General features: G+C 45.1%; 1 protein-coding gene across 1 annotated transcript in view; it reads right to left on the reverse strand.

Moving 5' to 3' along the window:
• MAP3K9 (mitogen-activated protein kinase kinase kinase 9) overlaps positions 1-24,117 on the reverse strand; it is a 62,227-nt gene extending 38,110 nt beyond the window's left edge. The window contains exons 1-2 of the mRNA XM_090271073.1: positions 23,479-24,117; positions 17,449-17,862 (exon numbers count right to left, since the gene is read on the reverse strand). Of these exons, the coding sequence (XP_090127199.1) occupies positions 17,449-17,862; positions 23,479-23,878 (814 nt within the window). The 5' untranslated portion in view covers positions 23,879-24,117. The remainder of the gene's footprint in view (positions 1-17,448; positions 17,863-23,478) is intronic.
• Between the last annotated feature and the right edge of the window lie 183 nt (positions 24,118-24,300).

The following is a 24,300-nucleotide window of genomic DNA, read 5'->3' on the forward strand; positions in this document are numbered from 1 at the left end:
GTGGGTTTGGTCCCTGGTCAGGGGGTGTTTAGGAAACAGCCAATGAATACATGGATGGGTGGAACAACAAATCATTGTTTCTTTCTCCCTCTCTCTTTCTCTCTGAAATTTGACAAATTAAAACAAATTTTTTTAAAATTTCTACCCAATATAGCGGCTTCTCCAAGCTGCTATAAAATTAAATTGAAACATGTTTCAAGTGCATATTTTTTAAGTTGTATGTCATGTTTTATAGTAAGTGTTGACTTAAATATTTCAACAACAAGGCCACATATATAGAGGGCCTACATGCATCACGCTAAGTACAGGGCATTCAGATATAAATTAAGCCAGTACCTTCCTCAAGAAGATCACAAGCTAAGAGGAAGATTCTGGGAGTAAGAAAGAATAGATCAGGAGACCTTTGTTTTTTATTGTAAACCCTGTGAAATAATTTGGCTTCTAGACTAAATACTATACATACGTTACTTTTATTTTTTTAAAGGTTTTATTTATTTATTTTTAGAGAGAGGGGAAGGGAAGGAGAAAGAGAGGCATAGAAACATCACTGTTTGGTTGCCTCTCGTGTGCCCCCAACTGGGGACCTGGCCAGCAACCCAGGCATGTGCCTGACTGGATGTCGAACAGGCGACCCTTTGGTTCGCAGGCCAGTGCTCAATCCACTAAGCCACACCAGCCAGGGCTATACATGTGTTAAAATACATATCAAAAAGATATAGTAGGCAATTTAATACTATACATGACAATGTTAAAATAAAATATTAATATACAAAAATACATAGTTTGATCACATTTCTTTTTATTAAGAATATGTTATCTGGCCCTGACAGGTGTGGCTCGGTGGGTTGAGCATCATCCCACAGAGCAAAAGGTTGCCAGTTCAATTCCTGGTCAGGGCTCATGCCTGGGTTGCGGGCCAGGTTGGTTGGGAGTGTGCAAGAGGTAACCAGTTGGTGTTTCTCTCACACGTCAATGTTTCTTTCCTTCTCTTTCTCCCTCCCTTCCCCTCTCTTGAAAAATAAATAAAATCTTAAAAAAAAAAAAAAAAAAAGGAATATGTTGTCTGTCCATTTATCTATCTATTACATAAAAAAAAAATACCTAAATGCTAACAGTAGTTATCTCTAGATACTGGGATTTGCAGTGACAATTTTTTCTTTATTCTCATCTGTATTGTTGAAATCATCTAAAATAAACATGTATATTTTGTTAACATAAAAATAGGTCACTTAATATTAATTATAGCAGCAACTACCATTTCTTGCTTGCCTGCTATGTCCCACATATAATAGTAGAAACTTCATATATGTTATTTCATTCATCCCCATGACTACCCTGCTAGGTGGGCAGCATGCCCATTTTATAGATGCAAAAGCTGGGGCTCAACAGTTAGATAACTTTTCCACAGCTAAGAAGAGAGGAAACCAAAATTTGGACCCTGCTCTGGCTTCTATGCCCAAGTGCCTTCCACTACAGCATACTGTCCTCTCCACTGGGGTTCAAAGGTTAGCAATTACACCTCTACAAGACATTTTACACCTCTGCAGCACTGGTCTCTCCTACGCCACAGTGCATCCCACATCTTCATTTTATTTGTTGTCTTGGGATGGGCTCACATCATAAATTTATTGGTCAGGCACCTCACCTAATCCTATGTCCTCAATGGACAGAGCCACTGCTAAGACTGGTTTTCTCATAGCACTGTCAAGTTGATGATGGCTACTTCTCACTGGCTGGGACAAGGAGGGAGAACTCTCTAGAACAAAAGAGAACTGGCAGGGAAGCCACCAGAGCTTGGAATAAAACCTAATTCTATTTGAGTCCACAGTCCTTTCCACTAGAACTCCGGGGGTCTCTGAACCCAAATCACCTGAGTATTGCTCTGTATCTGTTTAGGGAAAGGAAACAGCCCTTTATATTTAAATAGGAGTACTTTAGAAGTGAAGAGTGTGAAAACCTGGGAAGGTCAGACACTCAAACTAGGGCAGCTCTGGCGAAGTCTGATGGCAAAATCTTGCTGGTGGGCAGCATCTCACTGGGTATAATTTAGGACAGGTGTGTGCTATAAGTGCCATGGCTGAGACAGTACATGAACTTGGGGGTTGAGGAGAGAAGGTGTTGATGGACAGGGCATGCAACTGTTGAGTTGTATATGCTGAACCCTGTAAACTCAATACCATACACGCTGGACCCTGTAAACTCAATACCATCCACGCTGGACACTGTAAACTCAATACCACTGGTCATCTTGAAGTCACACCCCTCTAAGTGGTATATCCAGGCAAAACCATGAGTAAAGTCGGTGTGAAAGCTGAGAAGAGAAAACTTAAATGTTCAAAGTATAAAGATAAGAACTAATAAAGCAGAGGACTCCTGGGACCTTGAAGTTCAGATATCACCATTAGACCTTCATCCTTAAGACAGGTATGCGTCTGGTGCCAAGCAGTAGCAGGTAGACCCCTACAGCTGTTCAGTAAAGCCCAAAATGAAATGTTCTCGATTCAGGATTTGCGTTTTGATTTACAGGACCCTTCATTCACTAGGCTGAAAGAATTATGAACCACCACTGACGGACTGATCTCTAACTTTCTACCCATCTCTAGGGCCCTATTGCTTGGCCCAATGCCTATTTCATTATCCCTTTCACAGAGGAATATTCATTCCTGTCCCACCCATACCAAGTCACCATCCACATTTCTTTGTGCTTCCCTACATTGTGTGTCCTTCCCTGTGATTCATCCCCAGGCAGCAGAAAGGGCCTCCAGAGAGCATTGAGAAAGACAAAGAATAAGTGTCAACTCCAAAATGGCCACAGTCAACCATGGGAGAAACATTACTCACTGCTCATTCAGTGTAGGAAGAACTATTTTTCGCATTCAAAATGGAGGGAAAAGTTGTTTTAGAGAGGAAGATTCCCCTTGCTCCATCACAGCCCCGGGGTCAGTAAGTCTCCCCTACATGATCGGGCTGGTGCTATTCCAAGTGGTGAGGGTACACTGGGTGGAGTGCTGAAGCACAAGGATCAGCCTCTCTCCAGAGGCTCACATGCCCCAGCAAGTCAACTCGTGAGATGCCAGCTTTGTCCTCGAACCACAAGATCCCAACCTGACAAACTGTAGCATCCACTCTACCCTCCTCTCTGGAAAAGAGGCACCACCAAGGGTGGAAAGGGACTTGGGGTTAGCAAAAGCCTCTAAAATACAACCAACATCCAGGATCAGAACTATAATCAGGACAGAATTCAGATTGTTACTCAAAGAGATCGAGTCCTTCTGGCTAGCATTCCTGCCTGAGAATCTACTGACTTCAGCCAATAAAAAATACCAACTGCTCTGGTTATTGGACAAGGTCAGCAGTTACCTACATAAGCAAAGGGGAAAGAGAGGGATGAAGAATTGATCCTACAAAGAAATAGGATGGAACTTCCCTCATTCTCACAACTCTACTCCCATTCATTCTGGCCAAAAGTCTACACCTATAACTGTTATCATCACTGCAAGTATTTATGGAGCACTTACTATATGCCAGGCACTGTGCTAAGCATTTTACATGCACTGTCTCATTTTAAAACCTCATGAAATTGGGTGCCTTTTTAATCTCTGTTTACAGGTGAAAATGCTGTGGCGGAGGGAAGTGAGGATTCTCCTCAAAGATACACAGCCAGTAAGTAGCACAGCTGGGATGATGGCTTCAGCTGCCATGCTCTTAATGATCACCTATTCTACCCCATCTACCCGTCTCACTTGAACACCTACTGTGGAGAACTCTGAAAATAACAGAGGTAGAGAGAAAGAAACATCTCCGAAGGGGTCACAGAACAGACAGCTGCTATTAAGAGTTGTAGAGAAGGGCTTAGTTCAGGAGATAGAATCCAGAGAAGGCCACAAGAAGACGAAGCTGGAGCAAAGGGCTGGGGCAGGACTGGAGGATTACAGCCCCCATGGAGGAGCTTGGAACCCACCCTGAAGTGGCCGGCAGTTTTTAAGCAGGGAAGTGGTATGATCAGATTTGTGTTTTGGTAAAATAACACGGTTGCAGTGAGCGACTGACAGCAGGAACAGACTGGCAGCAATAGCCTATTACAATTATCCAGGGGAAGGTGGTAAAGAATAAACTAAGGCACCGGAGGTGGGGATGATGGGACCGCGAGATGGAGTAATTAGTTACATGTACAGGGAGCAGGAGTGGCCAATGTGTCCTACGAAATCGCCTGGCTTCACATCACTCATTTTCTCCAGCTGGGTACCTGTATGTCACCAATGTTATAGGAAGGTACGAGGGTTCAACGAGTACAAGGGCTTTTAGAGGTCCCATTCCCCCTGCCTTTGCGCCACCACCCACCCCACCTGCTCTTCCCTTCCAACAGGGACTGAAGCTTCCCATCCTCCTCCACCTGGGAACACGGTTCCTCTGTTTCCGGTTGTAACCACCAACTCACACATTACTAACTGCTACCGTCTGGACCACATGCAGTTCCATAGTCCTGATATACTGAGACCAGACATTACTTGTCAAAGCAGCTCAGACCTGCATTCTTCTGGAATAATAGACTGAGCTTCACAATGTCAGCCAAGGTCATGCAATAGAGAGCTCAGGGAACGGCACAACTAAGAATGAGGCCAGAGGGGACAGGACTGATCAATGGGCCAGTTCTCAGGCACCTGGGCCTTAAGCACAGTGTCCAGACAGGCCAGTTAGTTGCAGGACAGTGCCACTGGGGTCTTGATTCAAACCTAGAGAGTGTCTAGGGTTCCAGGCCGCTCCCAACTCTGGCCAGCCATCCTGGGACTAAATGCCATGGGAAGAAGGAAAAATCAGATGCACTCATGTGGACCAGCCTTTATAATGTGCCCACATCTGTGCTTGCCACATGATTCAACAGCATGAGGCGTGGGTTTCTGCTGCCTTGTTGGGCTGGAGCATAGAAGGGGATGTGATAGGGAAGTACAATATTTATAGACTAATAACAGCGGGTCTCCTGCCGGCATAACACTATTCACCAGCCTTTCTCAAGATCTTTTTCAACGATGCTTTAAGCAGCCCCAGCTTTCCATGAGAACTTCACTTTCATCTCCTCCTGGATAATGAACCCGCTTCCCACCTTTCTCGTGCTACTGCCTTAAGTTTTTCTTACAAACAAGCTTCTTGTGGTTAAAACAGAAAAACCAGTGCCATCTGCCTGGCCAAACCTCCCAGCATGTGTGTGCAGGACACCTTGCTCTCTGAGACCGACATCCTAAAATAGGACTATTTCAAAAGATGTCAACTTGGGTACCTACAGCTACTGCCACCTTGTGCAAATTAAGCGCAGATCACACAGCTGACACTCCAGCCCTGTGCTTGTCCAGACACAGATGTCACCTGCAGGAACAGAAAGGCAGAGGCAAAGCTCTTGTGCAGCCAGTTTCCTCATGAAAGAACATCTCCTCATACACCTCTCTGCCCTGAATATTTCCACCGTACCAGCTGAAATTGACTGAGTGGGGCTGCTACCTCTGTGTCGTGCCTTGGAAGCACGCAGCTACCAAATGGATAAAAATAATCAAAAAAGAGGTGGCACAACACACCTTTGATGATTCTGTCAACAAAAAGTCATGCTTCTTTCTTGGCACGTGGGCAAGGGATGCTGCTGAGGCACAGGCTCTCAGGACCTGTATCCCCAAGCTTGGCTACCAGATTCCCTCGGCAGGCATGGCAGGTGACATTTTCCAAATGGCACATCTCCCATCCTTTATGCTCTTCTCCAATGTTACTAAACACTCCTCCCACTGAGAGATGGGTCTCTGTCTCCTTGGCTTGAGTCTAAGTGGGCTAGAGACTCACTTTAATGACTACAGTGCGGTAGAAGTGACACTGCATGGCTTCTAAGCCAGATTAGAAAAGATGATGCAGCTTCTACCTTGTTCATTTGTGCTTGAAGCCTTGAGCCACCATGTGAGAAGGCCAAGAGCTCCGAGACAGCCATGCTTGTGGAGGGGTTAGAGGTGGGCACCGCCATCAGCACCGCTAGCCTTCAAGTCCTCCCAGCCTCGGTGTCAGATGTGTGTATGAACAAGTCTAACTGATGATTCCTGCCTCCATCTCTGGCCTCACCCTGAGCCTTCAAATCTTCCCAGCTGAGGCCCCGGACAATGAGGAGCAGGAATGAGCCATTCCTCCTGAGCCCCCTGACCCAAAGTCTCCATGAGCATAATGAAATGGTTCTCGTTTGGGGTAGTTTGTTCCAAAGCAACAGTAATGGGGACAGTTGGTGACACACTTTTCAGTCTATATCCTCATATCTGCTACTGCCAAAGAAGCAAATACAGTCATACCTTGGTACTTGTCAGCTTCAGAACTTGTCACACCCTGTACTCGTCCCATTTTGATAAAACACAAATGTTTCAGCACTCAGCACTTGCTTGGGACTTGTCGCACTTGCTAGAACTTATTTATAAGTCACAAGGCTACCCATAGTCTATGGCTATGATCCGGAAACAGAGGCCCAGCTGTCCCAATGGAAGTCATCTGGCTCTCCATGTCTGAAGAAGGTATAGCCAAGTCGCAACAAGATCAAGACTGTATTAACTGTTTTTTGTTAGGGAAGGTGTTGTCCATCACAAATATGCCCCTCCAGGCCAAACAACTAATAAGGAGCACTACCTCAATTTTCTTCATCGGTTGAGAGATGGCTGCAGCTATGGGCAACTGTGATTGGCAGCTTCATGATGACTATGCACCTGCTTATGTATCACATCTTGTGCAGTTTCTGATGAAATATCAAATCACCCAGGTGATTCAGCTCCCCTACAGCCCAGATTTGGCACCTTATGATTTCTGGGTTTTCCCAAAAAAGAGATAAGATTTCAGACTGTCGATGAGATTCAAAAAAAAATACAATGGGGCAGCTGACAGCAATTCCAACAAAGGATTCTGCAGTGTTTTGAACAGTGGAAGAGACGCTGGGAGAACTGTGTGCAGTTCCAAGGTGCTTATTTTGAAGGGGACTGAGGCGTCGTTGTCCTATGGACAATGTTTCTTGTATTTTCTTCAATAAATGTCTACGTTTTATAGGGTGTGGCTGGATACTTTCTGGACAGGCCTCATAAAAGCAAGGGCTTGACAGAAGAAATGCAGCTCACTCAATATAGGATTTTGAGTCTATCCAGAAAGGAACTAGGCACAGGAAAAGCAAGATTTCATAGCAAAATTGTAATTGCTGCTAAGCATCTGGACTACCACATGCAAAGTCCTATGTTAGGCACAATTCAAGGGTGGGGAGAGAGAGCAAGGGAAGATGGGAGAAGAAAACACAACACCTCTGCTTTCAAGAATCCTAATGGGATTCCTGCTTTCATAGAAAAAAACTATCAAAAGAGACCCAAAGAACCTTAATTCCATTTGCTTCTAAGAAGTAAGCCATGGCTGGTGTGGCTCAGTGGATTGATTGAGTGCCAGCCTGTGAACCAAAAGGTCACCGGTTCGATTCCCAGTCAGGGCACATGCCTGGGTTGCAGGCCAGGTCCCTGGCTGGGGGCGTGTGAGAGGCAATCAACTAAAGTTTCTCTCCCACCTCAATGTTTCTCTCCCTCTCTCTCCCCCTCCCTACCCATCTCTCTGAAAATAAATAAATAAAATCTTAAAAAAAAAAAAAGTAGTAGTAAACTTCAGGGTAGGAAGGAGACTGACTTTTCTTTGCATTTCAATTTTGTACTGTTTTGACCATGTATGTGTTTTATATTTTGAATTTTAAAAATCCATAGTGTAATCAGAAATATGACTCAAACACTGAAAATGCCGGTACAAGAAAAACTGTACTCAAAAGTACAAGACCACAAATTGTGGATCTAAATACTGAGGGAAGAAATGTGGGCGCTGGACTTAGATTAATATTGATCAATATATGTAGTTCTTACCGCATTCCAGGCACTGCTAAGAGCTTCCCCTAGATTATTTTATGTAATCCTCACTTCTACCCTATAAAATGAGATAGGTGGGATTATAATTATTCCCATCTCACATCTGCAGAAGCTAAGGCACAAAGAGGTTATCATTTGCTCGAGGTCATACTTAGCAAGAAACAAAGCCAGGGCTCAAACCTAGTCTTATCCAGAGTTCGTGTGGGCTCATCTCCAATGGAAAAGGGTTCACATACTAAAGTGCCTCCTAAATGTGGGCTCTAAAGGAGGCGGGTTCTTGTATTGTTTGGAGAATGTCTTTTGAGGGGCGTAGTTAATGCATGGGAAAAGGCACAGCACTGGAACCTGTGATGATTAAAACCACAAACATTTCTTGAGGACCTATTACGTGCTGGGCACAACCAGATTTGGAATAGGAGCAGGAAGTAAGAGTGGCTCTTACAGAGATGAAAAGGGGGGTAGTTACGCTCCATTTTCCTTCCAAAAGAAGACCACGATATTCAAAATCTCTTCCACCCACCCTGAATATTCCGGTCTTAAAAGAGACTGCAACAAGAATGCTAAGTTGACAGGAAGGCCAGGAGGAAGGTTTGAAAAAAGGCATTCCCCTTGACCTCAGCAGCAGAGAAGGGAGAGAGAAATATATGGCCTTTCTCCTGGGGCAAAAGCATTTTAATTATCAGCTGAGAGGCCAGCAGAGCCATAAAACTAGCCAGCTGTCCCATTCAATCAGGCCAAAGGCCATAACGAGACAAGACAGCATTTCTCAGGGGGCGAAGCACTGTGAGTTAAGCTGGGTCCACAGGCACAGCTGGAAGGGGCTGGTGGGATCAATCGCTTCCTGTGGCTACAGCGAAAATAAATCTGCCTATTTCAGTGGAAGTGGTAAACCTACACCTGGCTGACTTGTGAGATGGCAGTTCAGGGCTGACTAGAATCCTCATGCAACTTTAAAAAGGAAAACCCAATTATATCCTGTGTATACCTGAAACAATAGGGAACAGAAAGAAGTTTCTCCTCCTTGGAAAGAGGAAAAAGTGCATGCAGCCCCACATATGACTGTGGTTCCTGTGTGACACATGGTCTTAAAACAACCCTGCTCTCTCCTGCACTGTCCATATTTTACAGGTAAGAATCCTAGCCACAGGCCCAATGTCAGCAGCTCAAGAAGCAGTTTAAATTCAAGTCTCTCTGACTCCCAATCCAGTGTCCCTTCCATTACAGCACAGTGGTTCCATAAATCAAGCGTAAGGGGGAACTGCTTTCTTCTCAAATCAAAATCTTTAAATTCCTACAGAGAACCAAAAACCCCAGGAAGTTAGGAAGGAAAGGGATGTGCAATCCACAGCTTTAATATGTCTGATGTTTATATTTCCCTATGACAGCCTAATGGCCTACAGAGCAAAGTCTTCCTACAGGTGTACTGGTGAGTGGGGACAGAGGCACACAATACCCAAATGCTCGAGACCTGTCTGAAAAAGCCTTATGACAATTCAGAAAAGTGGGTGGGGCTAGTAAGCAAAGCCACCAGGCAGTAGGATGCCCATCACTCAGCTCCAAGGACAGAAGAGGTGTTTGACTATGTCCTGATTGCAAATGCCGGCTGCCCTTCGTTTATCGTGAATCCCCATTATGATTCATGTGACTGGAGCATCTTCTCTCAACAAGGCCATCTGTCATGCCCTGGGCAGCAAAGGGGGAAGGGAGCACCTGCGAGCTCCTGACAACTGTTTTCTCACTTGGCCAAGATTCCCCACTAGGAGCTTTGTCCCTGCAACAAGAAGCTACAAAGTGGGGGAACCTGGGCACGCAGATTCAGATAGGCCATGTAGTCGTCACCTTCTCGCAAAACACACATTCACACTTAAGTCACATAATGCCAGTCCTGGGAGGGACAGACACTATCTCATCAAAACCTCTCATTTCGCAAATGAGGAATCTGAGGCCCAGAGAAAGCACAAGATGTGCCCAGGGCCACCCAGCCAGTCAGTGCCAAGGGTGACACCCAGGCCGGTGTCCCTTCCACAGCACCAGTCCTCTAACCCAGCTGCTCAGTTAAAGAAGTTCTCTAAAACGGTGTTGATTCATACCTTTATCGGAGTCTTGGACTATAAACCTTTCCCCCCAAATGAACCTACACACATTCTGCATAGATTCCAGGGGATTCCAGGTTAACAACCGTTTCTTAGTAAGAAGAACAAGTGTGGTTTCTACAAGAAGCTGATGGGGGTATTGAAGGCGAGTCCGAGGTACAGAAATGGGTGACCTGGGGAAGAAGCTACATTTTTCTCTTGAGAACCAGACCACTGACGTCGCCATTTTATGCCTCAGTTTCCCACTCCATAGTGACCCTGTGCTACCTCACAGAAATGAGGTAAAGCACCAAGTCAGCAGAGACAGGCATGCTCGTCTTGTCTCTTTAGTGATCGTGAAGCACAAATCTTGTCCCTGAGTGATGGCAGTGTCACAGGCCACCTGTGAAAGGTGGTCACTACCTAGCTTTTACCAGGTTTGCTTGGGGAGAGATCTAAGGAAGGAAGGGCATAATCATTTATCTGATTTCCAAGGAAATAGTGGCTTGAATCAGTAGAACCAGAGGTCAAGGAGATGAGACTAAAGAAATACAGGGTGGGGCCAAAGTAGGTTTACTGTTGTGAGTACGTGAAACACAGAGTTTATTCTTGTATTACTATTGTTTATGAACCATTGTGTTATTTTCCATATGAGCAAAAGTAAACCTACTTTGGCCCCACCCTACATTTATAAATCAGAGTCCACACTTGTTGCTCTGAGCTGACCTGACCCTTCTGAGGCTATTTCCCCTAAGCTAATGGCTCAATCATAGTCCAGAAATATCTACCAAGATCCTTCACACAACAGAATTTTCTGCTCCAACTCCAGCACAGGCTTTATAGGTGCCTAAATGTAGCTCAAGGCCCCAGGTCACTCCGGCTCCACTGAGTTAGCTACAGAGAAGCCCCCAGAGTCAGCAAAGAGGAAGGGAAAGTGGACGGCATCCCAGGGCAAACTTGGGGGAAATAAAGAGAAACATCCCACAGAGAGATCAATTTCCCTCATGTAGCCCCTCCAACCACAGGAAAGGACTGAGGCAAGAGAATCTATAGGAATGTCAAGGTCACCATTTGCCTCCTGGGGGACCATGCTCTCACTGGGCGTTTGTGTCTGCTGGTCGCCCAGCCTGGAACCTCCTCGCCTCACCTACCTTCAACACGTTGTCTCATTAACTCCTCTTCTCTCCGTTCAGATCCCATCTCAGCAAACCCTCAGGCATGTCCCTTTATGAGTCATTCTCATGGCACCTACATCTTCCCTCCACTGCACTAGTCAGAGTCACGACTGTGTCTGGTTTTGCTTACTGGTCTATTCCCAACTCCAAGCTCTCAAACTGATACACAAATGAGGACCACCTTTGTGCAGAAGGTCATCACATCCAAGGGAAGAGGGAAAAGCAAAGTTCCCAGACACAGTTTAAGAACTGAAGACACCCTGTGACCTAGAGGTCAGACCTCTTGGCTTCTTCTGCTTAATTACGTCACTTGGCTGGCTGCTTGTTTCATTTCAGCTTTAGTCACTTATGTATTAATTTTAACTTGCAAAACATGTCTCTGTATTCCTGGAAAATGCTCCCCATCGACTGAACACAATCCTCCGGGACATGCCTGGTAGCTGCTAGTTGACCATAGGTATAGTCTCCTGCAACCAAAGGCGAAATCCAATTCATTGAGCACTTGTACGCTTTTGCCAGGAAAAGTTCTCAAAAAGACATCTGTCATCCTCCAACTCTCTGTAAGAGGGAACTTGTAGTAAAGAAGACCAAGACCAGAAATGGACAGAACAACAGGGAGAACATTCAGAAATACCAGAGCCAGGTACTGTTGGAATTATCTCATCTGGGGATGTGTTCATGAGACATAGAGAAAGTCATTTATGAACCTCTCAAAAAAGACCAAGAATTGGGTTCTCTAGCTGATACTTGACTGCCCCCCCGATGCACGCTGGGAATGTTCTGTGGTTCATTCTCCCATAGGAAAGCTACTGTTATGGCTACTCCTCACCCTTTTCTAGGCAAGTCGCTGCCACATTGCTTCGGGCCAGGTTGCCTGTGCCTCAGTAGCTTCATCCCCAAGGCAGAACTGTACTCTTCCTCAGGAGGAACATGTGTAGGAGCAAGGGCATAGGCAGTGGAATCCAGTGGGTCACAGATTCCACGAGCCGTGCAGCCAGCAAGCTCGCAGCGTGGAGAAATCCTACACAGGGATTCAGGCAGGGGCTGAAGCCAGGGTCTGATCCAACTGTACACCAGGGCTTGGGACATAATAGCTGGCCAGAGGCCAAGGGCAAGATGAAACCTCCCCACACTGCAAGAAAGCAGGTCTTCCTCTTCCTTGCCTTGTGAACTCCAAGAGAAGGTTGGAGACAGGCATATAGCACCTGTGAGCGAAGGACTGGGAGAGAGGGCATGCCTCTTGGGCCTCCAGTTGCAAGAGGACCTGCCAATCAAACAGCTGAACGAAACTGGACTGGGCATTGTGAAGAACAGAATAGGGAAGTCACAAGTTGGGAACAAGAGGAACACTGAGATTGGATGAGACAGGCTGGCAGTGGACCCCGGCAGCGCAGGACACTGGCCTGTTCCAGCAGCACCTGGCAGGCTGCACCTGGCTGCAGTGGAGACACCGGCCAGTGAGAGTTCCTTGGGGCTAGCATCCCTGAAGGGTATAGAGAAAGAAGAGGGCAAAGCATGGGAGATTGTAACAAATATGCTGTAAAAATGCCACACAAGGCACCCAGAACAGGTTGATGAACTCAGATGTTAACAAGGATCAAGGGCCTGGAGTATATAATGAGAATAAAAAGCAACTTCCATGCAAATGAGGCATGAGGGACCTCCTCTGACAAGAAAAGGAGAATTTTTACATTTTGAGATCCCGCAAATAGACCAGTTCAAGTGATCCTTCCTTCCTAATAGACCAGTTCAAGTGATCTTTCCTTCCTTCCAACCTTCATTCAAGTGTCTGGGAACTAAAGAGATAAAATCTATTTAGAGACATAGGGGATGCTCCTGAGATCAAAGCCAACAAAACCAGGAGGCCAGGGATGCTGTCTGGCAGCCAGCTGCAGGCCAGCACAGTGTTTTGCTTCTTTTTCCAACGGCCTGTGTTGGGTGGAGCAGACACTCACTTCACCATCATTCCCCCCAAGTCCCACATCTTCACACCAGCTGCTTCACAGATTCACTGATCCTGATTGGAAGGCATCTGCGCTTGCAGCCACTGGACTAGCAGCTCTAGTTCCTGTCACATTAATGTTCTTCTACATACTATCAGGTAATATGTGTTTAGCACCAAATGACTACTTAGCATTGGCTCCAGTGATGGGCTGTAGGGAAGGAGAAGCCAGCTTTGAGCAGAGCACAGTTTTGCATAGGCAGAGAAATGAGGCAAGAGGGCACCCTGAAAGTAAGTTTATTCCCACAGCAGCCATCAGAGGGATAAGGGCCTAGTAGCTGGAAAGTACAGGATGTGTCCCATGGGAAAGAGAAAACAAGCTTCCCTTAAGGGGAAAGTACCTTTGAGGAAAAGAGGGAAATCATGCAACAAAAACCTCAGGAGAAGATTAAGCTGACATCCGAAGACAGGAAGGCAGGTGTGGCCAGTCCCAAACCACATACAGTTCACTGCTCACCTCTGTTCTTTCAACTATGAAATTAAGAATATGGTGATCATACATAAATGAAATGTGGATGCTATGCCTCTGTGAGCAGAGTAATATCACTTCTAATTCTATAAAACTGGGGTACTATAGGGCCACAAGAAATAACGCAGTGCAACACCCCAGCTGCCTGACAGCAGTATGCCGACAAAGGCACAGTCATTAGGAGCACAAGCTGCGGAGTCGACGTGGGCCCGAAGTCTGGTCTTAGGACTGGCAGTGAGAGCTTAGAGAAATGGCTGACCTCCTCTGACCCTCAGTATCCTCACTTGTAAAGACACTCACAGTCTTTACGCTGTAGGTTTGCTGTGATAATTAAGTGACAATCCACATAAAATGTTTAGATAATGCCTGACCTAAAGAGAGCACTCAATAAGCATTCGTTGTTGTTATTAATACTATTACTATATAGGGGTTTAACTTTGTTAATGCAAAATACTGTATCTAAATAGTGGAATACTGGGCAACCTTTAAATATCTTGCAGTAAAAAAATATTTACTTACATAAGCAAGTGGCCACAATACACTGACAAGTGGGAAGTGGGGGAGGGGAAAGCATGCTACAAGCAATGTTGACTAAGATTTCCTGTGCGCCCCCTGACCGGTGTGGCTCAGTTGGTTGGCCTTGTCCCGCAAGGTGAAAGGTCTTGATTCAGTTCCCAATCGGGGCAGATGTCTGAGTTGTGGGTTTGGTCCCTGGTCGGGGTGCATTACTAGAGGCAACAGAACAATGTTTCTCTCCCTCTCTTTCTCCCTCCCTTCCCTCTCTCTAAAAATAAATAAATAAAATCTTAAAAAAACTTTCCTGTGCATGATTTAGGAATGAAAAAAAGTTTGCATAAATGCAAAAACTGAAAACACACACACTGCTTTTACCTCTATGTTTTTTCTGTTTCCTAAGAGGAGGAAATAAGTTATTTAATAATAAAATAAAACTAATAACACTCCCTTCACTTTGGGTAAGGCTTTCCATTTTCCAAAGCTTTTTCATATGATCTCATTTTTACTCTAATTTTACTTTCAATGGCCGCTATTAAACTGCTCTTCTGCCAAATGCCTGTAAGTCAAAACCCTGAAATCCATCCACCTACCCCCAAAAGGACAATCCTTCCTCTAAGAGGTCGTCTTTCACTAACACTGTTGCTGACAATCAAGCAGCTGGTTTTCCCCAGGCTGAAGGAGCAGAGACACATAAATCCATTTTTATAGCCAGCACTTTTACAAGTCATTTCAAGAAGTGATGTTTAAGTTAATGATGCAATGTGGTAAAGCAGTATAAACCATTAGCTAAATCAGCAGTCTGAGCCACACATCCCAGGGCCTGGCTCACCCTGTTTGGCTGTATGATGCTAAGTATCCAATATAACGGCTCTTCCCAATGCATGCCCTGCTCTGGGGTTCCATGGTAAGACTGCCAGCTGCTTCCCCACCAGCCATGCTCTCCCTCTTTCTTGGTAACAGACCTGATTATTAGCTGCACCCACTGCACCCAGAACAAAATCCTCCATATCCCAGCCTCTTCTGTACTAGCCATGGCTATGTGATTACAGTTGGACCAATTAATGTAAGCAGGTGTGTAAAACCAAGAGCGACAGGAGAGTATTCCCGGGTCTGCAAAGCACAATAAAGTTATGACTCTTCAACTGGAGGCAAAGAAAAGACATAACATTTTTTAAATGATTTCCAAGTCATGTACATGCAGCAATGAAATAAGAACAGTGTCATCAAGGCTTACATTGGATATGCTGTATACCATCCCAGGGAAACAGCCATCCACAGACAACTGCCAAGGAAGTACCCCACCTCACATGGGAGATTTACAGTTGGCATCAACACCAACACCAACCATGCAGCCCAACGAACCTAATACATTTCTGGACATCATTTATCTTGATGAGGTTCTTTAAAATACTGCCCTATGTGTAAGTGCAACACCTGCCACAATACACACCTGAAGGTTGCCCCCTGGCAAGCCTAAAACTCATCTACAGACAAAGAAAGGATCAGGGCTTTGTCTCCTGGATGACATATGACATTCAGATCTCTTGCCATCTTCCACTAACGGCAGAACCTTAACAAGTTAACTTTTCCTTCACAAGAGCTTAGGCTTTCAAACACAAAATTATAAAAAGTAAAACCTTGTATTTATAGCTTGAAATTACACCTAAATTTAAAACTTCATGAAGGAAATTATTAACTTTCACAATTCTATCATCCTGGCCCAAGTTTTTATATGGGCTCAATTATGTAAGGTTAAAGCACTCTACTTAGTTCTCCCAGCATGATAAGGATTTAAGGAAAAATAAAATAAAGACAATTCAGCTTCTATATCATTTTTTGTAACAACACATCTTATTCTTATCCCATCCAAAGCAATCTCTAGGTAGAAATTACTTTGAAAAGGGGTCACCAAAAGTTTTAATTTATTTAATACATTTAAAGAACAGAATTTTGGAGGCCCATATGAGAATAATCATAGGGTAAAGAGATAGAATAATGGTGGAAGGAAGAGAAAAACCAGATTTTATTTTGTGAAACTTAAATCCTTCACATGCATTATATCTAAAATACATACCTAGTGTTCCACACTCTAGCAAGAATGAATTAAAGGGGAAGAGGGTATAAGTGGATGAGCTAAGGGCAATAAAGGCTATTTAAAGTAATTTGGAAAGTATATTTGTATATATAACAACCATACATGCTGGAAGGAATGACAAATATAATAATTATACTCCCTGAAGGAAAACCTTATAGGTTATTTTTCTTTTCTTTTTGTTCATCTACACTTTCTAATTTTTGTACAACAAAAACACTTACTACTTACATAATTTTAAAATGCATTTTCTTAAACAGATTCACAATAGCATCAACAGAAAAGTAAGACACATCTGGAACAGCCCAGAATAAAACAAAGCCTGAGGGATTTCGGGCTCAAAGCTGAAGGATCCAGAGAGTGAAGTTCCTGGGCCCACGCAACCCCCAATGTCTTAACACCCCTCTTGGACAGGCTGCTCACAGTGATCTTAAGTATGTACCATTTACCACACAGTTTAGTGAACAGAGAACACGAATGACCACACAAAAGCATATTCCCAGTACCTGCTGATTCAGTCAAGGAAAGAGACTGAAGTGTCTACCAATCCACCACTTAATTATGTCTAACACTTGCTTTACAATCCAGTTTATGGATTCTGGATGTTTAATAAACAGTTCCTTCCCAGTTCCTGGCTATTAAACACTAGGTAGTTATGAAATTAATTAACACTACCCCTAGGCTATCAGGAGGCCTGCAGTACTACCAGCCAGGTCATGCTCTCCAAGTCGACACTGCCACCTGGATCGGCCTCACAGCTTAAACGACATGCCTCCTCTTCCTTAGAGCTCCTCTCTGGTGGGTACCTCAAGCTGGGTGTTTAGACAGAAATGCAAACAGGTGGTACAGGTGTGGTTTACCTGATGTTCTACGAAAGAGGAAAATCCCTGTTGTAATTACTGACACACTTCCCTCAAGGGGAAAAAATAAACTGATGTTGTCGTGGGATGTTTTTGCACAGTGCATCAGAATTATCCATTGCCAAACTTGCCTGCTAATGTGTGCTCAGAATTTTCCCAACTCCTCAGGTGTCTTGTTCGTCTCTTCCTAAACCAATTTTCCTGGCACTCATTCCAGCCCTACGTCTCAACTCAAGGATGGAATGGTTTTCAGCAAGGCGTTTCACTGCCCATGAAGATTCCTTTAGGAATCCACACCACCAGAAGCCATGGACTGAGTCTGAATGTGCCCTTATGCGCTCCAGCCCCCTCTCTTTATACTCACTGTTGCTGGACTTAAGGTCGCGGTGGATGATGGGGACAATCGCCTCATCATGTAAGTAGTTCATTCCTCTGGCAATCTGCACGGCCCAGTTAACCAGGATGTCTGGGGGAATCCTTTTCCCAGATAATACTCTATTCAAAGGTCCTCCGCGAGCAAACTCCATGACCAAACAGAGGTTGGGTTCCTTCAGACACACCCCCCTAAGAGCAATGATGTTGGGGTGCTTCAGCATGGCGAAGAGCTTGGCCTCCTGGCGCACATTCTCTATGGTCTGGCTGATGTCCTCATCAGGATCGTGGCGAGCTGCTTTCACGGCGACCTCATCCCCTATCCAGAAAGCACGGTAGACCTTCCCGAAGCCCCCAATGCCAATAATCTCTTCCAGGGTTAGCTCCGCAAAATCAATCTCTAACACTGAGAAAGAGAAGGAAAAACAAAAGCAAATCAAAAACATTCTGAAAGCACCATCTAATCACCCATTTACCCAAGTGGGTAAACATAGCAAGTGGTCATTGTTCATTCGGTTTTTCTGTCTCCCCACTACACGGTAAACTCCATAAGGGCAGGAAATGTGATCAACTTACTTTCTCTGTGGCATTAGCCTCTGTAACTAGCACATAAATCCTGGGCTAGATATGGTGCTGCTATATGAGCAAAATGCTATTGTGTATTTTTCTCCTGAAAACCCTGTTCTCTATCTTCTCAGTCTCACTGTCTTTACCTGGCCTACTCATACTCATCTCTCAGGTCTCAGCTGGAACATCAATTTCCTAGAGAAAGGTTTCCTAACCCCCAACTAAATGAGATCAGGCCCCCATCAAACCCTTCCATAGCAGTCTCTATGGCGAGATTCAACACAGTTACAACGACTTGTTCAGTGCCTGCTGTCCTGCTAGATTTTGAGATCCACAAGGGCAGATTCTGTCTGCCTCATTCACCTCCTCATCATACGGAATATTCAGTAGGTGAAGTACAATGAGTGGTGGTGGGAGGAGGTGGCAATATGTCAGTAGGAAATAAACCAAACTTCGATCTGAAAAAAAAAAAATTAAATTGGACCTCCTAAAAGAAATAAAGAGAATAGTATGTACTTTGACAACACACACACACACACACACAACACAAACCCCTAAAACTTTTCTAAAAAAACTAAGAAAACAAAAATATATTTCTGAACTTCAGGCAAGACCAAAAGAGGAACTGCCCACTGCTTCCTTCCACAGCCAGCCCCATGATGACTTCATTCTCCGCTCAGATGCTGGTGGCGCTCCAAACTCTGTTCTTGCTTAATTATAGTGTTTCTATTCTATTGAGGGCTGATATTCATTTGTATTTTGTAATGCAACTGGCAGTCTGTAAAAAGAAAACTCTTAGGAAAAGTTAGTTGGACTGTCTTTAGGAATATAAAAAATATAGTCCATCTTGACTCCAAAAGTTCTGAGTGTTCAAGCGTATCGCCCCATCCAGCACTCTTCCTGAAGAATATAAGGTGTGGCAGGTCCTGCAGACTAGCCATCAGCATCCATTCTGGCATGCCTTTCAGGTCTACAAATGCCAGAAAGCTGAAAACTACATTACCCAGACTCCCTGACAGCTGGAGTGCTGGATGCAGATTAGGTTCTGCCAATTAGATGCATAAGATTTAGAAGGCAGAAGTGAGATAGAGACCATCTTATTGCTGCTTCTCCTGGCAAGCTGGGCTGTGGGGAACTGGGGTTTTTCTGCAATGGCATGTCAATGTCCAGTCATTAGCTCTGTGGATGTGGAGAGGCAGGTTGCAAGGCCAAGCAGTTGCCTAACCTTGGACTGTAACAACAACCTGGTGTTCTTTAAGTCGACAGCTTCAATGACAACTCCCAATTCTGTACCTTCCCAATTAGAGAAGTAGCTGCTTGCCTGGTGGGCCAGGTCTGCAATGTTCTGGGAGTTTTTCCCAGAGGCCCACCTGATCATCCCTTCTCTCTATCTTCCCAATAATTCTGTAAGCACCTATATTTCCTGAGCTAGGGTACTTTCTGCTAAAATAGCTTGAGTGTTTCTAGGTCCTAAAATGAAATCTGACATCAATAATGTTTGCCCTATCTCATCCATATGAATGAGAACAATATGCCTCTGTTAAAGGGAGATTAGAAACCCTCTTGAAGAAATATGTTGCATTAGGAGTTTCTTAGATAATGGAGGGAAGGAACATTCATTTTTTTCTACCAGCTTTTATACATCTTATTTCTTTAACTGGATATCTGAACTCTTAAGGGAATGAACTGTTGTATTTTCTCTTGTACCCTGCCTTCTTCCCTTTGGTCTGAAGCATAGCTGTGAACACATAGGAGGTATTAAATATTTATTTAAATGTACAAGGATTTAATAGATGGGATTCTGAACTAGGGTGCTGAAAGGACAGCTCCTCTGGTGGCATTTTGCAAAAGACAGAAAACTGTGGAAAAGGCAAAGCAATAATCCTGCTCTGGGTAGAACATTAACGCCCAGGTTCTTGGTATTTAGTTAAGAAAATATTATGACTAGACTTCAAGAAAAGTATAGAACACAGCTTACAAGCCGACAGAAGACAGAACAGAGGTGGATGTGGGCAAGGGAGGAAGGTACTTTCTTTTCCCTTCCCTGATAAGAAGTCCTTGGACTAAGAACTAGATCTTCAGTTGCACCCGAGAAGATGTGGGGCTCTCCTTCCATCCCCTGCTCCAGTCAAGACCTGGTTTTAAGTAAGAATCAGGTCAAGTTGCATTCATCGCATTTTTCAGTTTCTACAGAAGGGCATTTCCAGGAATATCAGCAATAAAACCTTATTACTTTCATTTTTGGAGTCAAGATGTTATTCCCTCTCAATAGTATCCTTGGAAATGAAATATATAGGCACATTCTGGTGGGTTTTGGTCAGTGAGTGGTACATAACTCACTTATTTAAAAATCTTAAGTACATCTGAAAATGCACCCTTATATTTCTAGTGGGTGCAAGAAAAAAGTAAATTAGTAATAACTTTAATATATGCCTTGCTTGAAAACAACTATCCTATAGAATAAATGTTTAAAAATACCTATATATCACCCAGGATGATAAATTTGGAACTACATTTTTCATCTTTTTCTAAAATAAGGAAGATGAGAGAGTTCATGACTATTTTTTAAAAAAAAGATTTTATTTATTTTTAGAGAGAAAGGAAGGGAGGGAGAAAAAAGAGGGAAAGAAACACTGATGTGTGAGAGAAATATCAATCGGTTGCCTCTTGCTTGCCCCCAGTCAGGGGCCTGGCCCACAACCCAGGCATGTGCCCTGACTGGGAATCGAACTGGTGACCTTTTGGTTTGTAGGATGACCAGCCAAGGTATCTTGTGGGCTATTTATTATTTGTCAGCTCCATGGGGGGCTATGCTCCAATATCTACATTGGAGGAGATAAAAGCACTATATAAATGTCAGCTGATTTTTAATACCACTATTATATTTTTCTTTGTCATAAAACTTAGTAATTTCCTCCTCTCCTGTTTTGAATAAAGTTTGAAATAAAACTTTCACTTTGAAAGCAGTATTTAAAACCAAAACAGAACATTATAACTTAGTGTTTTCTGTTCACAATCTAATGCCACAATTCATGCCCTGGAGGGGAAGTTTAAAAGGGTAACTGGGGAAAAGCTATCTGTGGCTCATTTTCATTCCAAATCTTTGGAGAAAGGTTGTCAATCACCTTTAATTTCTCAGTGACACTAATTGGACTGGTGGACATTAGCATACAGATCAGAAGCACACCTGTCAGCAACTTCCTGTGTTCATTTTTATCAAAGCACAGCACTGAAAGTATATATTTACATCACCAATCTCCCTCACGTGTGACTTATAAGCACCTGCATATCTTATCATTTCTTTATCTCTGGGTAATTAACACAGTGTCCATTTTTCACTAGGCCCTCCAATTAGTTTTTGACTGGAATGATATTTTCTGAATTATCAAGAATTAATTCCTGTCAAGATCAGAACTCCTGGTGATGCTAAATAAAATAACTTACCAGAACCTTCAAATGTCATGTTCAAGTCAGTTCTTTCAATAAGCACAAGGTACTCTCCTACTTTCTCATCATCTCAGTTCTAGAGATACAGGAATCTACTCTATGCAAGGTAATTCTTGTTACAACAAAGATTAAGTCCTGGGCACCTAATGAAGAAGGAGCTTCTAACAGTGCAACGGACATGTCTGGCTTTCTGTGGAAGGGTTCTTTCAGCCTAAGTCGAATTCACGGACTGTCATGACAACAGGCAGCACAGACAGTAAAAAAACCGAGTTCCTGCTAATGAGCCTCACATAGCTCTTCTGCTCTGACATTAGCTGTTCCTGAAAAAAAAAAAAAAATCACAAACTTCGCTCACAAAAAACCTCAAACTGCAACTTATGTTTAAAACTACACTGTTTTCTAACACACCAGGCCATACTTCCAATATTTCTTCCAATGTGTGACCAAGTTCATCTGCAACACTCTTTCAGACATTATGCTGGGACCCTTAGCCTTCATCTTCCCAGTACTTGTGCCGGAAACATATAACATCTAGAAATATCTAAAAGTGATTTTTTGTCCCCAAGTACTATCAAATATGGAAACGTTTTTAACTGAATGAGAGGGAGAAAGGAAGAGAACTAAAACTCTGAACATCAATTTGATAGTCAAAATGCCAATTTAAAAAGAGAGTAAAAAAAAAAAAAAACAGGGTAAGAGATTATGAATTTGATATTGAGTGATGGTATTTAATAATTATGGTAAGATAATAACACAATTGTTCAGGTGAAAATAAGTTATGGGGCCAGAAAGTAACTGTCATGAATGAACTTTTAAAGCTAAATGTTTGAAGTTGGCCATTTGTGATGATTTTTTTTAAATCAAGGAAGATGCAAAGTATACAAAATGTGGAATAAACAATGATAAACATGTATTCACAATACTTTTTTAACAGAAAAATTACAGAAGCCCTCAAATACAAAATAGTGCAAGCTGTACTGGGAGATGTCTACATCTTTCCACTAAAATCGCCTAATATCATTAATTAAGGGATTTTAATAGCAACTTAACTCCTTTGAAAAAAACAAAGGAAATTTCATTACAGGGTGTGGAACGGGGGACTCCCGGGAAATTGGTGAAAACCAGGACACTGCAAGAAAGGCCCTGGAAGAGACCTCTGGGCATGGTCCCCCTGAGATTTAACAAATGCCAAATATAGGCAAGGATCTAGGGTGAGAAGAAAAAAAAAAAGTATGTATTGTCTTAACCACCCGGGTGTCAAGGGACTAGGATTTAGCCACTGTAGCTTGACATCCAGATCTCACAGGAGAATGACATGCTTTTCCCTCTCTAATCATTTCTCCAACCATCACCTGCCCCTCCACACAGCACACACCCTTCTTAGCACATTATTTAGTGAGGCTCCTGAAGGTACAACTTCTGAGTTACAAGATTAGGATCCAAGAAATCAACACGACATTTCACAGACACTTCAGCCCCGAGTTCACACAGGCTTCCGGGACTTGTGAGCCAACCCAGCCCTGCAGGAGACAACCCCCATCTCCTTCAAAGCAAATGCCTTTAAGAGGCGGGGACAGCCGAGAGGTCCCAGACTTGGGGACTAAGGTTACGACAGAAACCACTAGCTTGCCTGAAATCCTTCCAGATTTGGGCGGGGGGAGGGGGGAGGGGGGAGGGAGACGGGGAGGGGAGGGAAATGGGGCGATTCTCATGCTGGAGCTTCAGGAAGTGGAATCAGCAGTTGCTGCTGAGGTGGTCAGATGAAGGTGAAGAAGCCCAAGCGCCTGAGGTTCCAGGCAAGGCCTGCGGCGTCTCTCTCTTACCCACAGCACCCACCAAAGCCCCCGTGGCCCGAGTGCGCGCGCGCGCGCACACCCACTCCCCCGGTCAACCATTCCCCCCTCTGAACCTAACCCTCAAGGAGGGCTCCCAACTTCTCCGCGACCACCCCCAGGCCTCGATCATTGCCCCCTCCCCGCCGGGGTCCCGGGCCCCGCCTTCGCCTTACACTGAATGGGCGGGTAGCAACTGGGGTCCTCGCCGCCGGGCTGGCAGCGGCTGGAGAAGGCGCTGCGCGGGGTAACATAGTTGCTGGGGAAGATGCCCACCCGCTGGTTCAGCTGCCCCGTCCACCAGCCCTCGTCGCCGGACACCTGAGAGTCCTTGGACAGCACCTCCACCACGTCGCCCAGCCGCAGGGTCAGCTCGTCCTCGCCCGCCGCCTCGTAGTCGAACACGGCGGTCCAGTAGGGCAGCGGCGCGTCCGAGCCCAGGTCCCCGGGGGCTGCCGCCGCTTCTTCCTCCTCTTCCTCCTCCTCCTCGGCCCCGGCCCCCGCTCCATCCTCCCCCGGCGGGGCGGCAGCGGCGGCGCTCGCCAGGCAGCCGAGAAGCGCTCTGGAGGGCTCCATGGAGCGGCCGATCCATAGGGTGCGGGGCTGCCGCCGCCCGCAGGAGCCGCCGCCGCCTATTGTTCATGCGGCTCCGCAGAGCTGGGGGGACCCCCCTCCCCCGACGGCGGCCGCAGGTAGGGGCCGGGATGGCGCGGCGGAGAGAGCGGGCTGCCTGGGGCTAGCGCGGCAAATGCAACGAGCGCGTGTGCTCACCGCAGCACAGGGGTGCGGCGGGTCGGAGCCCCCGCCTGCGCGCTCGCCCCCTGGGGGCGGCCAGCCCACCTCCGCATAGGCTACCTGCTCCCGCAGCCGGTACCCACCGCCGCCGCCCGCCAGCGGCCGCTCCCCTCTCTGCGCCGTGCCGCGCCCCGCCCCCAGAGCCGCCAGCCCGCCCAGGACCACCTGACGCGAGCCTGGCTCCGCCTCGGCCCTGCGGACTC

The sequence above is a fragment of the Furipterus horrens genome, unplaced genomic scaffold (genome assembly GCF_987537825.1).
Source record: "Furipterus horrens unplaced genomic scaffold, mFurHor1.1.pri manual_scaffold_3, whole genome shotgun sequence".
NCBI classification, from domain to species: Eukaryota; Metazoa; Chordata; class Mammalia; order Chiroptera; family Furipteridae; genus Furipterus; species Furipterus horrens.